Source organism: Salvelinus alpinus, chromosome 14 (genome assembly GCF_045679555.1).
Source record: "Salvelinus alpinus chromosome 14, SLU_Salpinus.1, whole genome shotgun sequence".
Classification (NCBI taxonomy): domain Eukaryota; kingdom Metazoa; phylum Chordata; class Actinopteri; order Salmoniformes; family Salmonidae; genus Salvelinus; species Salvelinus alpinus.
The window spans coordinates 46,569,265-46,584,095 of NC_092099.1; the positions used below are offsets into that span (position 1 = coordinate 46,569,265).

General features: G+C 42.6%; 1 protein-coding gene across 5 annotated transcripts in view; it reads right to left on the reverse strand.

Annotated features, from left to right (window-relative positions):
• Positions 1 to 245: 245 nt before the first annotated feature.
• The window catches only part of LOC139538981 (FERM, ARHGEF and pleckstrin domain-containing protein 1-like), a 167,149-nt gene continuing 152,563 nt past the window's right edge, over positions 246 to 14,831 (reverse strand). For 3 of the 5 annotated variants that reach the window (XM_071341606.1, XM_071341604.1, XM_071341605.1), the window contains 11 exons: positions 14,648 to 14,729; positions 13,455 to 13,692; positions 13,034 to 13,164; positions 12,679 to 12,747; positions 12,151 to 12,240; positions 9,347 to 9,429; positions 7,788 to 7,900; positions 7,207 to 7,373; positions 4,354 to 4,461; positions 1,616 to 1,767; positions 246 to 1,521 (listed from right to left, as the gene is read on the reverse strand). In XM_071341606.1, coding sequence (XP_071197707.1) covers positions 1,440 to 1,521; positions 1,616 to 1,767; positions 4,354 to 4,461; positions 7,207 to 7,373; positions 7,788 to 7,900; positions 9,347 to 9,429; positions 12,151 to 12,240; positions 12,679 to 12,747; positions 13,034 to 13,164; positions 13,455 to 13,692; positions 14,648 to 14,729 — 1,315 coding nt within the window. In that variant the 3' untranslated portion in view covers positions 246 to 1,439. Of the gene's footprint in view, positions 1,522 to 1,615; positions 1,768 to 4,353; positions 4,462 to 5,957; positions 6,104 to 7,206; positions 7,374 to 7,787; positions 7,901 to 9,346; positions 9,430 to 12,150; positions 12,241 to 12,678; positions 12,748 to 13,033; positions 13,165 to 13,454; positions 13,693 to 14,647; positions 14,730 to 14,831 lie in introns of those variants that run through there. The other 2 variants (XM_071341607.1, XR_011667840.1) reach the window with 2 other exon arrangements.

Here is a 14,831-nt window from a genome sequence, read left to right on the forward strand (position 1 = left end):
TAGGAGGCCTATCTCGATTTCTCCTTTCATCAGATGGAAATCATGAGTGCAATAACTTCGGGGGCAGTAGCCAACGTGACGAGCACAACGGAACAGGCTTTATGTTATTGATCAATGATACCGCCTATGGGTCATACAAGAAACAACATTTTAATAATATTTTTAGAGCGCATTGAAGTGAAAGTGGTCCAAAACATTGAAAGTTAACTATTGTGGACCATGCAAATAAAACTCACAATACAATGTTCAAATAAATGTTTTTTTTTATTGCTTTAATTTCCCAAAGAGCTCTCTCTGTTGTCTGGCAGCACACCTGCAATACCCTCTCGAATGCTACACTTCATAAACCCTATCTGTCATATGCATATGTCCATTTCATTTAGATTCGTAAATGTCTCTTACATATGGGCAGCCTAGTCCAACAAGGGCAATGGTGCTCGGAACTGAAAGTTGCTATTTTGGTTCACGCATATTCTTTAAAGCTTTCCATTACAGTTTCCTTCATAATACACAGATTATGATCATGTCTCACACTATTAAGGGTGGAATATAATACTATTCAGAAAACCCTCAGTGGTACTCAACCCACACGACAAAGATCCTCATGTAACAGGAATATTCAGTATACTTGGCGAATAATGGCGTTAGTGGTGATGGTAACTAACCTGATCGTTTTATAAGTAGTTTTAGAGTTATGTCAATAGTACAACTAAATATTTGGATATCTTTACTGATCATCCATGTTTTCACAAGGTTACTCACAATCTCCAGAGACATCTTATATTTATATATATTTATATTTAGAAAAGTAATTTAATATGGCATGTTTAACAACACATTTTAAGTCTCCTCCCCACTGACATAATAAAAATGCAGTGTAAAATCTAGGACAATGGTAGACCTGTTTGGACACTCAAGTTGTTGGATCTCAAAGCAGCTGTTTTGTTTTGTTTTTCCCCCATAAAATGAACAAGGAGACAAAAGACCTTGAGGATGCAGTGATATCCTAAATGAAAAACAGGTAAAAAAAACAGCAGAATCAGTTTCCACCATAAAACTATCCAATGACAGAATGTGAAAACAGAAGTATAGTATGTGCTCCGTTAGAAAACAGTATAAAATGACGTCCTACAAAAAAAGGTTCAGAGCAGAGTATAAAAAATGCTGAAAATGTAGTCTCTGTTGCAGTCTAAATCAGCGGACACGTCACCGCATCAAAAAGCACCAAGATTGTGCATGGACACTGTTCAATGTACATATGTCCCAGATCTATGGAGAAAAGGAAATCAACAGATTCCAGAGAAGTGAAGAGTGTGTGGTGCCAGCTTGCTGCTTGAGGGAGTCGTAGTGTGAAGAGAGGCTGTGTGTGGTCAGACCTATGGGAGGTTGTGGTGAGGAGAAGAGGCACGGAGACAGGGAGAGACCCCCTGCTCTTTGGGTCAGTACGGATGGGACACTTTCCGGGTCAGAATGCGGGTATGGCTGGCAGAGACTGTGGCACTGCGAATGACCTCCATCCACCTGTATGAAGAGAAAGAGACAAAGGGTTTCACATCCAGTAGACACATATACTATCTACTGTACACAATACCAAATATACAGAAGTGTACTGTACCTCTCAAAGTTGTACTCGCTCTCAGATCTGAAGTAGTAGACGTGGGATTTGAAATGCAGTTTGAAGACGTAGTCTTTGTGGATGTTTTCAGACTCAGTGGGGATGGTGACAGAGTAGCCCAACAGGGGGAGACTGGCCAGCGGATAGTCATCCTGGAGAGAGGGGAAAGGACCAAACAGTCAAGCATTCGGAATTTCATGGAGCTACTCACTTTCACTACGAATACACTTTACATCACTTTTATGCTTTGATGATGTACAGTATTCTAAAATCTGTCAAAATGCCCAGTGGCTACAGGTCGTAGAACATGTGCCAAAACAAAGCAACTGACTATTGTGTAACTAACACTGGTTCGTTCAGGTGGTGATTCCAATGGATTCAGGGGAGCTGTGCCTAAAGTGAGAGCAGACAATCCGGCATGGGAATGTGTTACGACTCCCTTACATGGAACACGGATCTGAAATCCCACAGAGAGATGGGATATTCTGACATGGAACACGGATCTGAAATCCCACAGAGAGATGGGATATTCTGACATGGAACACGGATCTGAAATCCCACAGAGAGATGGGATATTCTGACATGGAACACGGATCTGAAATCCCACAGAGAGATGGGATATTCTGACATGGAACACGGATCTGAAATCCCACAGAGATGGGATATTCTGACATGCAACACGGATCTGAAATCCCACAGAGAGATGGGATATTCTGACATGGAACACGGATCTGAAATCCCACAGAGAGATGGGATATTCTGACATGCAACACGGATCTGAAATCCCACAGAGAGATGGGATATTCTGACATGGAACACGGATCTGAAATCCCACAGAGAGATGGGATATTCTGACATGCAACACGGATCTGAAATCCCACAGAGAGATGGGATATTCTGACATGCAACACAGATCTGAAATCCCACAGAGAGATGGGATATTCTGACATGGAACACGGATCTGAAATCCCACAGAGAGATGGGATATTCTGACATGCAACACGGATCTGAAAACCCACAGAGAGATGGGATATTCTGACATGCAACACGGATCTGAAAACCCACAGAGAGATGGGATATTCTGACATGCAACACGGATCTGAAAACCCACAGAGAGATGGGATATTCTGACATGGAACACGGATCTGAAAACCCACAGAGAGATGGGATATTCTGACATGCAACACGGATCTGAAATCCCACAGAGAGATGGGATATTCTGACATGGAACACGGATCTGAAATCCCACAGAGAGATGGGATATTCTGACATGCAACACGGATCTGAAAACCCACAGAGAGATGGGATATTCTGACATGGAACACGGATCTGAAATCCCGCAGAGAGATGGGATATTCTGACATGGAACACGGATCTGAAATCCCACAGAGAGATGGGATATTCTGACATGGAACACAGATCTGAAATCCCACAGAGAGATTGGATATTCAAATCAAATCAAATCACATTTTATTGGTCACATACACATGGTTAGCAGATGTTAATGCGAGTGTAGCGAAATGCTTGTGCTTCTAGTTCCGACCGTGCATTAATAACCAACGAGTAATCTAACAATTTCACAACAACTACATTATACACACAAATGTAAAGGAATGAATAAGAATATGTACATATAAATATATTTATGAGCGATGGCCGAACGGCATAGGTAAGATGCAGTAGATGGTATAGAGTACAGTATATACATATGAGATGAGTAATGTAGGGTATGTAAACATTATATAAAGTGGCATTGTTTAAAGTGGCTAGTGATACATTACATCAAGATGGCAAGATGCAGTAGATGGTGTAGAGTCGGGTATATACAAATGAGATGCGTAATGTAGGGTATGTAAACATGATATAAAGTGGCATTGTTTAAAGTGACTAGTGATATATTTATTACATCCAATTTTTTATTATTAAAGTGTCTAGAGATATTCTGACATGGAACACGGATCTGAAATGAGCAGGAGGGGAGGGGGTCTGCCCCAACACACACTGCTGTAATTCAGGCCTTTACAGACTACATGGAAGGAGGAGGGGGTCTGCCCCAACACACACTGCTGTACTTCAGGCCTTCACAGACTACATGGAAGGAGGGGAGGGGGTCTGCCCCAACACACACTGCTGTACTTCAGGCCTTCACAGACTACATAGAAGGAGGAGGGGGTCTGCCCCAGCACACACTGCTGTACTTCAGGCCTTCACAGACTACATGGAAGGAGGGAAGGGGGTCTGCCCCAGCACACACTGCTGTACTTCGGGCCTTCATAGACTACATGGAGGGAGGAGGGGGTCTGCCCCAGCACACACTGCTGTACTTCAGGTCTTCACAGACTACATGGAAGGAGGAGGGGGTCTGCCCCAGCACACACTGCTGTACTTCGGGCCTTCACAGACTACATGGAAGGAGGAGGGGGTCTGCCCCAGCACACACTGCTGTACTTCAGGCCTTCACAGACTACATGGAAGGAGGAGGGGGTCTGCCCCAGCACACACTGCTGTACTTCAGGCCTTCACAGACTACATGGAAGGAGGAGGGGGTCTGCCCCAGCACACACTGCTGTACTTCAGGCCTTCACAGACTACATGGAAGGAGGAGGGGGGAATCTCCTTCCCTAGAACACATTCCTGTACCTCTGGTCCCGTATGTACCAAGGATCAGTTTTACCTTAATTTAGATCATAATGAATCAGATTACACGGACAGGGCGGACCTGATGAGATGGTGCTCACCTGGTGGGTCTTGTAGAAGAACAGGCTGAAGTTGGTGAAGACCACCCAGAGTTTCTGCCAGCCGTTGCTGTTCTTGAACTTCCTCAGCAGGTTTCCTGACAGCTGATTCTACAGTAGAACAACGATTTACAATCAGTGAACTTCATTTTTGTAAAAAGGACATATTATGACAAAAATCTAAACAAAGAGAGGCAATATCAACAAACATTTATATATAAATAATGTTTTTTATTTAACCTTAATTTAACTATATGAATGTATAAAGAATAGTTCATGCATATGTGCTGTACTGTCAGCTCTGTAAATAAACCCACTGTGATTAAGCCTGGGGCCTCTTCACTCCTAACATTGGTTTATCTGAGGTAAGTACAGCTATAAACAGTCAGCCTCCAGCCACAGTTTAAAGTCACTGAACCTCTAAGGTCACAGTGAACAACTGCCATCTAGTGGTGATAAAAAGCATGTACTGCCATCTAGTGGTGATAAAAAGCATGTACTGCCATCTAGTGGTGATAAAAAGCATGTACTGCCATCTAGTGGTGATAAAAAGCATGTACTGCCATCTAGTGGTGATAAAAAGCATGTACTGTAAACTGAGCCATCGTTGAATACTGAACACAAATATAAACGCAACATGTAAAGTGTTGGTCCCATGTTTCATGAGCTGAAATAAAAGATACCAGAAATTTCCCAAACACACAAAAAGGTTATTTCTCTCAAATTTTGTGCATAAATTTTTTACATCCCTGTTAGTGAGCATTTCTCCTTTGTCAAGATAATATATCCACCTGACAGGTGTGACATATCAAGAAGCTGATTAAACAATATGATCATTACAAGGTGCACCTTGTACTGGGGACAATAAAAGGCCACTCTAAAATGTACAGTTTTGTCACACAACACAATGCCACAGATGTATCAAGTTTTTAGGAAGCATGCAATTGGCATGCTGACGGCAGGAATGTCCACGAGAGCTGTTGCCAGATAATTTAATGTTAATTTCTCTACCATAAGCCACTTCCAAAGTCATCTTAGGAGAATTTGACAGGAGGACTATTTCTGTCTGTAATAAAGCCCTTTTGTGGGGGAAAAAGTCATTCTGATTGGCTGGGCCTGGGTCCCCAGTGGGTGGGCTTGGCTCCCAGGTGGGTGGGCCTATGCCATCCTAGGCCCCTGCTTAGTCATGTGAAATCCATAGATTATGGTCTAATTTATTTATTTCAATTGACTGATTTCCTTTCATGAACTGTAACTCTGTAAAATTGTTGAAATTGTTGCATGTTGCGTTTCTATTTTTTGTTCAGTGTATATATGCCATTTAGCAGATTTACAGTCATGCATGCATACATCTTTACATGTAGGTGGCCCCGGGAATCGAACCCACAATCGCCATGCCCTACCAACTGAGTCATACAGGACCACCATTGCAGGCTACCAGTAATTTCTCTTAGTTCATTTGTACGTCTTAACAGATGAAAAGTTTTACACAAAAGAATTACACTTTTCACCAACGACCTCAAAGAAGAAGATAAGGTGATAGTACGCGAGGACAGTAATTCTACAATGCGATGAGGAGGCCTCTCCTCTCTCCCTGGATCCTTTACCTCCAGACTCCTGCAGGAATCACTAAAGGAGAGGCTGTGAACTCGATGCCAGCAAATAAGAGACAAAGGCACTGGGCCCTGGCCACTGCTGGGCCCCGAGGGCCCCGAGAGGGGGGCCTCTGAGTCACTGACTGGACTAGGCTCCTCTAGCACGGAGGACAGACAGACGGACACACAGAAGAGAGAGAGAGAGAGAGAGGGAGGGAAGGACAGAGACACAAAGACTGAGTTGGTGTAAACACACACATACACAAGAGGGGCTAACGGTGAGTCCACGGCTGTGAAGAAGGGAAGAAAGGAGCGCACAACCACACTGGAAAGACACAGTAGAGATAAGATGAGGAAACCACACTGGAAAGAGTTAGCAACAGTCGGCTGACTTGAGAACAGTGTCCTTTGCAGTTCACCCACCTCCTGCTAATGTCTGCTCTGCTCTCAGCTCAGTATTCAACAACAAAGAGCTTGTAGAAGCTGCTTCAGCTGCACTGAGAGCTGTTGTTTAAATCTATGACAAACGACAGTGCTACTTTCCCTTCCTGGTGAGATCCAAAGGGGCATAAGTAGCAGTTGACAGAAGTGACAGTACCAACAGCTTAGAGACAAATCACTGAGGTAATATAATGACAAATCACTGAGGTAATATAATGACAATTCACTGAGGTAATATAATGAATGACAAATCACTGAGGTAATATAATGACAAATCACTGAGGTAATATAATGACAATTCACTGAGGTAATATAATGACAATTCACTGAGGTAATACAATGACAAATCACTGAAGTAATACAATGACAAATCACTGAGGTAACATAAAGACAAATCACTGAGGTAATACAATGACAAATCACTGAGGTAATATAATGACAAATCACTGAGGTAATACAATGACAAATCACTGAGGTAATACAATGACAAATCACTGAGGTAATACAATGACAAATCACTGAGGTAATACAATGACAAATCACTGAGGTAATATAATGACAAATCACTGAGGTAATACAATGACAAATCACTGAGGTAATATAATGACAATTCACTGAGGTAATATAATGACAAATCACTGAGGTAACACAATGTCCAAATAACACCATAAGGCCATGACAGAGAGGTTGTTGCTCAGGAGGACACTGTTCCCAGGTGAGGAAACACACTCAGATATAGATACACAGACAGACAGAGAGACAGAGAGAGAGAGAGACTGGGGAAGCCAGAGCAGGTCAGGTCTGGTTCTGGTTCTGGTACCTCCACGGCTACGCTAAAGTCCACCATGGACACGCTGGTGTTCCTGTGCCAGCACACGTGCACAGTGGTGTTACCACGGTGAGGGGCCTGCCTCTCCAGGGAGGTGCGCGACGCCATCAGGTCGTCCTCAGACTCCGCCTCTGCACAGGAGTCCTCTGTTAGGGATTCTGGGAAATTCAGGAAGCGGTTACTTCCAAGATACACACTATAACAACGTGGGAAGTTGGATCCTACTGTAAAACCAGACGAGATCAATAGTAGCACAGTACTTCACAGTGGCTATGTTTGCGAGTACACACATGCAGACAGGATGTATATAAAAAAAAGAACATCCTTCAAATCAATGCTTTATAAACAATACATTTGTAACATTGTGTTTGAGCTATTGAAGCTCTATGCAGATTTAAAGGTTGGCCCATTCTGGCTCTGAAGTTTCTAGAAGAAGATGAACTGTCTGTGCAAAGAAGACCAGTAAGAGGGAGAACTCAGCAATAACTCATGGGGTTGGATGATTGTCAGATACACTATTAGCGTTCCTATACAGTGTGCCCAATGCCCGAGCTCCAGGGTAGCCAACTTACTGTTATCTGTCAGACTGTTGGCCAGCCGGTCAGACGTAGGACCGTTGATGCTCTCCGCCAGGACAATGGCCACATTAATGTCCTCCATCCACTTCTCCATCTCTGACAGGGAACTGGAGGGGGAGAGAAAGAGTGAGGGGGAGAGAAAGAGGGGGAGGGAGACAGAGAGAGAGAGAGAGAGAGAGGAGAGAAAGAGGGGGAGGGAGAGAGAGAGGGGGGAGAGAAAGAGAGAGAGTGAAATAGAGAAAAGGAAAAGAGAGAGAAGGAGAGGAGAGGAGACGAAGGAGAGGAGAGGAGAGGAGAGGAGAGAGAGAGAGAGAGAGAGAGAGAGAGAGAGAGAGAGAGAGAGAGAGAGAGAGAGAGAGAGAGAGAGAGAGAGAGAATGGAATGCACAGATGTTCAAACCGGACATACAGTGCAAACAGTCATACCACCTGACTTGATACTTCCTGTAAAAACACAACATCTTATACTACTGTAAAAACACAACAGCTTATACTACTGTAAAAACACAACATCTTATACTACTGTAAAAACACAACAGCTTATACTACTGTAAAAACACAACAGCTTATACTACTGTATAGAAACAACAGCTTATACTACTGTATAGAAACAACAGCTTATACTACTGTAAAAACACAACAGCTTATACTACTGTAAAAACACAACAGCTTATACTACTGTATAAACACAACAGCTTATACTACTGTATAGAAACAACAGCTTATACTACTGTATAGAAACAACAGCTTATACTACTGTAAAAACACAACAGCTTATACTACTGTAAAAACACAACAGCTTATACTACTGTATAAACACAACAGCTTATACTACTGTAAAAACACAACAGCTTATACTACTGTAAAAACACAACAGCTTATATTACTGTATAAACACAACAGCTTATACTACTGTATAAACACAACAGCTTATACTACTGTAAAAACACAACAGCTTATACTACTGTATAGAAACAACAGCTTATACTACTGTAAAAACACAACAGCTTATACTACTTTAACAACACAACAGCTTATACTACTGTAAAAACACAACAGCTATACTACTGTATAAACTCAAGAGCGTATACTTCCTGTAAAAACACAACAGCTTATACTACTGAATAAACACAACAGCTTATAGTACTGTAAAAACACAACAGCTTATACTACTGTAAAAACACAACAGCTTATAGTACTGTAAAACACAACAGCTTATAGTACTGTAAAAACACAACAGCTTATACTACTGTAAAAACACAACAGCTTATACTACTGTAAAAACACAACAGACAAACATAAAAAATAAAATAAAATTTAACCAGCCTGATAAATATTTCATGCCGTTATTTTTATAAGGGTAAGGGAGCGGTATAAATAATGAATGTGTCTTTGTGATTATATAAAGGCCTCGTTGACTCTGCTGATGGAACAGGCCTCCTGCCGATTCAGCGACCACTTTATTGGGAACATCTTCATACCAGAACCTGTAGGTCTACTGGCGAGTGTTTGAAGACTATTCCAGAGAAGAGCTGGATCGAACCATAGCCTCACCTTGCTGCTACCACTACTGACTGGCGCTGCCCAACCAGGGTGAAGGCGTGAGGCACACCCCACTCATCCTCGCTCTCCCGGATCTGGGAACATAACAGGCACAGTCAACACATGAGGCATGAGAGGGTACATCTGCCTTTGGGAAAGAAGGACTGAGTGTGTGAGAGAGGGAGAGAACGATGGTAGGGAAGTTAAAGAGAGAGACAGATGAAGGGAGTTAAAGAGAGAGACAGATGGAAGGAGTTAAAGAGAGAGACAGATGGAGGGAGTTAAAGAGAGAGACAGATGGAGGGAGTTAAAGAGAGAGACAGATGGAGGGAGTTAAAGAGAGAGACAGATGGAAGGAGTTAAAGAGAGAGACAGATGAAGGGAGTTAAAGAGAGAGACAGATGGAAGGAGTTAAAGAGAGAGACAGGTGGAGGGAGTTAAAGAGAGAGAGACAGATGGAGGGAAGTTAAAGAGAGAGACAGATGGAGGGAGTTAAAGAGAGAGACAGATGGAGGGAGTTAAAGAGAGAGACAGATGGAGAGAGTTAAAGAGAGAGACAGATGGAGAGAGTTAAAGAGAGAGACAGATGGAGGGAAGTTAAAGAGAGAGACAGATGGAGGGAGTTAAAGAGAGAAACAGATGGAGGGAGTTAAAGAGAGAGACAGATGGAGGGAGTTAAAGAGAGAAACAGATGGAGGGAGTTAAAGAGAGAGACAGATGGAGAGAGTTAAAGAGAGAGACAGATGGAGGGAGTTAAAGAGAGAGACAGATGGAGGGAGTTAAAGAGAGAGACAGATGGAGAGAGTTAAAGAGAGAGACAGGTGGAGAGAGTTAAAGAGAGAGACAGATGGAGGGAGTTAAAGAGAGAGACAGATGGAGGGAGTTAAAGAGAGAGACAGATGGAGGGAGTTAAAGAGAGAGACAGATGGAAGGAGTTAAAGAGAGAGACAGATGGAGGGAGTTAAAGAGAGAGACAGATGGAGGGAGTTAAAGAGAGAGACAGATGGAGGGAGTTAAAGAGAGAGACAGATGGAAGGAGTTAAAGAGAGAGACAGATGAAGGCAGTTAAAGAGAGAGACAGATGGAAGGAGTTAAAGAGAGAGACAGGTGGAGGGAGTTAAAGAGAGAGAGACAGATGGAGGGAAGTTAAAAGAGAGAGACAGATGGAGGGAGTTAAAGAGAGAGACAGATGGAGGGAGTTAAAGAGAGAGACAGATGGAGAGAGTTAAAGAGAGAGACAGATGGAGAGAGTTAAAGAGAGAGACAGATGGAGGGAAGTTAAAGAGAGAGACAGATGGAGGGAGTTAAAGAGAGAAACAGATGGAGGGAGTTAAAGAGAGAGACAGATGGAGGGAGTTAAAGAGAGAAACAGATGGAGGGAGTTAAAGAGAGAGACAGATGGAGAGAGTTAAAGAGAGAGACAGATGGAGGGAGTTAAAGAGAGAGACAGATGGAGGGAGTTAAAGAGAGAGACAGATGGAGAGAGTTAAAGAGAGAGACAGGTGGAGAGAGTTAAAGATAGAGACAGATGGAGGGAGTTAAAGAGAGAGACAGATGGAGGGAGTTAAAGAGAGAGACAGATGGAGGGAGTTAAAGAGAGAGACAGATGGAAGGAGTTAAAGAGAGAGACAGATGGAGGGAGTTAAAGAGAGAGACAGATGGAGAGAGTTAAAGAGAGAGACAGATGGAGAGAGTTAAAGAGAGAGACAGATGGAAAGGGTTAAAGTGGCACAGCAGTTCATTCACAGTAAATAATTACAAGCTTGTGAAACCTACTGTACTCTACTCTACTGCACTGTATTCTACTCTACTGTACTGTACTCTACTCTACTGTACTGTACTCTACTGCACTGTATTCTACTCTATTGTACTGTACTCTATTGTACTGTACTCTAATCTACTGTACTGTACTCTACTGCACTGTATTCTACTCTACTGTACTCTACTGTACTGTATTCTACTGTACTCTACTGTACTCTACTCTACTGCACTCTTCTCTACTCTACTGTGCTCTACTCTACTGTACTCTACTCTACTGTGCTCTACTCTACTGTACTGTATTCTACTGTACTGTACTCTACTCTACTGTACTCTACTGTGCTCTACTTTACTGTACTCTACTGTACTGTATTCTACTGTACTGTACTCTACTGCACTGTATTCTACTGTACTGTACTGTACTCTACTGTACTCTTCTCTACTCTACTGTACTCTACTGTAATCTACTGTACTGTACTCTACTGTGCACTACTCTATTGTACTCTACTCTACTGTGCTCTACTCTACTCTACTGTACTCTACTCTACTGTACTCTTCTCTACTCTACTGTACTGTACCCTACTGTACAATACTGTACTCTACTGTGCTCTACTCTACTGTACTCTGCTGTACTGTATTCTACTGTACTGTACTGTACTCTACTCTACTGTATTCTACTGTACTGTACTGTACTCTACTCTACTGTACTCTACTGTACTCTACTGTAATCTACTGTACTCTACTCTACTGTAATCTACTGTACTGTACTCTACTGTGCTCTACTCTACTGTACTCTACTGTACTGTACTCTACTGTACTGTACTCTACTCTACTCTACTGTACTCTACTCTACTGTACTCTACTCTACTGTAATCTACCGTACTGTACTCTACTGTGCTCTACTCTACTGTGCTCTACTCTACTGTACTCTACTGTACTGTACTCTACTCTACTGTAATCTACTGTACTCTACTCTACTGTAATCTACTGTACTGTACTCTACTGTGCTGTGCTCCAAGGCAGGGCACAAGGCTGGGAGGGGAAGAAAAGAGACGTACTGTCATGCCATAGAGAGGGAGCTGCCCGTGCACTTTGAACTGGTTCGTTGCCGTCATCCCTCGACTCGTATACAACAGGACATCATTGAACTATCACCATAGAACAAGAAAACAGAGACTTCAATCATTGACTGGTCATTAATAGCTCTACCACCTTTATTTACGTCACACAAAAAGAACATTGAGTGAATGTTTGTGGCTCAGTAAATACATTAACTCTGTCAGGGATACACCTGATCCAACTGGTTTACATTCAATCTGTTTCTTACATGAATCGTGATTCAGATGAGTCTTGGCCTCATTAGATGCCCTACATACAAAGAGGGACTCTGGCTGAAAGAACAGTAAACAGCTGTGTGGAAAGTTAAGGAAGCCGTCGTCTTTGAGACATTTTGGACAAAGCCATTCCTACTGAAGAGGTTAAACATAGAGTTCCACTTGTCATAACCTTCTATGTTGTGAGATCACTGAATAATCTGTTTAATAACTCATTCAAGTTGTCAATCTCAGATCAATTGCAGAGATTACCAGGAAAAACATTCGCTGCTGGAGGCCTTTTCCAGACAGCTTGCTGAGACAGCCTAACCTGAGGAACTCCTGAAAAAAACACAAATCACAACACCCCAAGTCAATCACAACATCCTACGTCAATCACAACATCCCAAGTCAATCACAACATCCTACGTCAATCACACAACTCAGAAAGACATAAAACGACTGACAAAACAAAAGGAGTGCTTCAAACTAGCTTCTGCAAACTGTTGATATGGGGATATTCCCTACATAGTGCACTACTTTTGAATAGGGCCCTGGTCAAAAGTAGTGCGCTATATAGGGAATTGGGTCCCATTTGGGATGGAGTCCGGTCTCTCCTTGAACTCACCCGCCCTGGAGTGACTAGATTGTCGATGCCAATCAAATCCTTCATAAGCTCCAGCAGCTTCTGGAAGTTCTCCATCTTGATCATGCTTCCATGGAGCTGGGACACCACCTCTGACACGTCTGCCAGTGCAGCTAGAGGAGAGGCCATTCAATTAGAAACAACACTCATTTATGATGTCATAGACCTCAACTGCACCAGGAGGCCCTCAACTGCACCAGGAGGCCCTCAACTGTACCAGGAGGCCCTCAACTGCACCAGGAGGCCCTCAACTGCACCAGAAAGCCCTCAACTGCAAAATGAGGCCCTCAACTGCACCAGGAGGCCCTCGACTGCACCAGGAGGCCCTCAACTGCACCAGTAGGTCCTAGATAGCCTGCTTCAGTCTGATAGTTCTGACTGTGTACAGAACAATAACAGTTACCTCTGCAGTCCCTGAAGTCCACATGTGCGGGGGGGTAGTGTTTGCAGAGGCGCTCCAGGATCTGCTTGTAATGCATGAGGCGGTGCAGGGGCCGGAGGATGAACACGTTGAAGGGGATGTAGCACACCTTCTGCAGCTCAAAGTCCCGGACCAGCACCTCCAGCCGCCGGGAGCACCGGCACGCCTTCTCCAGCTCCACCAGGGCCTCCGAGTGCTTCTGGAGGTGGGCTGTCAGTGGCTAGAAAATTATATATTAGAGTAGGGTAGAGTAGAGTAGAATAGAGCAGAATAGAGCAGAATAGAATATAATATAATAAAGTAGAGTAGAAAAGAGTAGAATAGAGTAGAATATAATAAAGTAGAATAGAGTAGAATAGAGTAGAGTAGAATAGAGCAGAATAGAGTAGAGTAGAATATAGTAAAGTAGAGTAGAGCAGAATAGAGTAGAGTAGAGTAGAATAGAGTAGAACATAATATAATAAAGTAGAGTAGAGTAGAATAGAGTAGAATGGAGTAGAACAGAACATAATCAAGTAGAGTAGAATAGAGCAGAATAGAGTAGAGTAGAATAGAGCAGAATAGAATAGAGTAGAATAGAGCAGAATAGAGTAGAGTAGAATATAATAAAGTAGAGTAGAATAGAATAGAGCAGAATAGAGTAGAGTAGAGCAGCATATAGTAGAGTAGAGTAGAATAGAGCAGAATAGAGTAGAATAGAGCACAATAGAGTAGAGCAGAATAGTGTATAACAGAATATAATAAAGTGGAGTAGAATAGAGCAGAATAAAGTAGAATAGAATAGAGCAGAATAGAGTAGAGTAGAGCAGAATAGAGTAGAATAGAGTAGAATAGAATAAAGTAGAGCAGAATATAGTAGAATATAGAAGAATAGAATAAAGTAGAATAGAATAGAGCAGAATAGAATAGAGTAGAATATAATAAAATAAAGTAGAGAGTTGAATAAATAGAGTAGAACAAAGTAGAGTAGAACAAACATATTTGTATGACCATATCACACACATACGACAGGCTAGGAGCAGCATAGGGTCAGCCACAGAGCAGTCCCCTGGAGCAGGGTAGGGCTACAGGCAGACTTCACACAAGGCAGCATATATTTGTTCATAGAGGAGTGCTGCAGATACATAGTGAAGTACATAACAAGTGCAGTAAAAATGTGAAAGAGGAGCGCACACCTTTAGTCCCTGTAGATGCTTCAGCATGACATCCCCGATGCGCTGGTAGTCTCCTTTGATGTGGGCATTGGAGCACCCTTCCCTAAAATAAAACAGTACGTGTATTCCTCTGGAACAGTTTAGTGTGTGTGTGTGTGTGTGTGTGTGTGTGTGTGTGTGTGTGTGTGTGTGTGTGTGTGTGTGT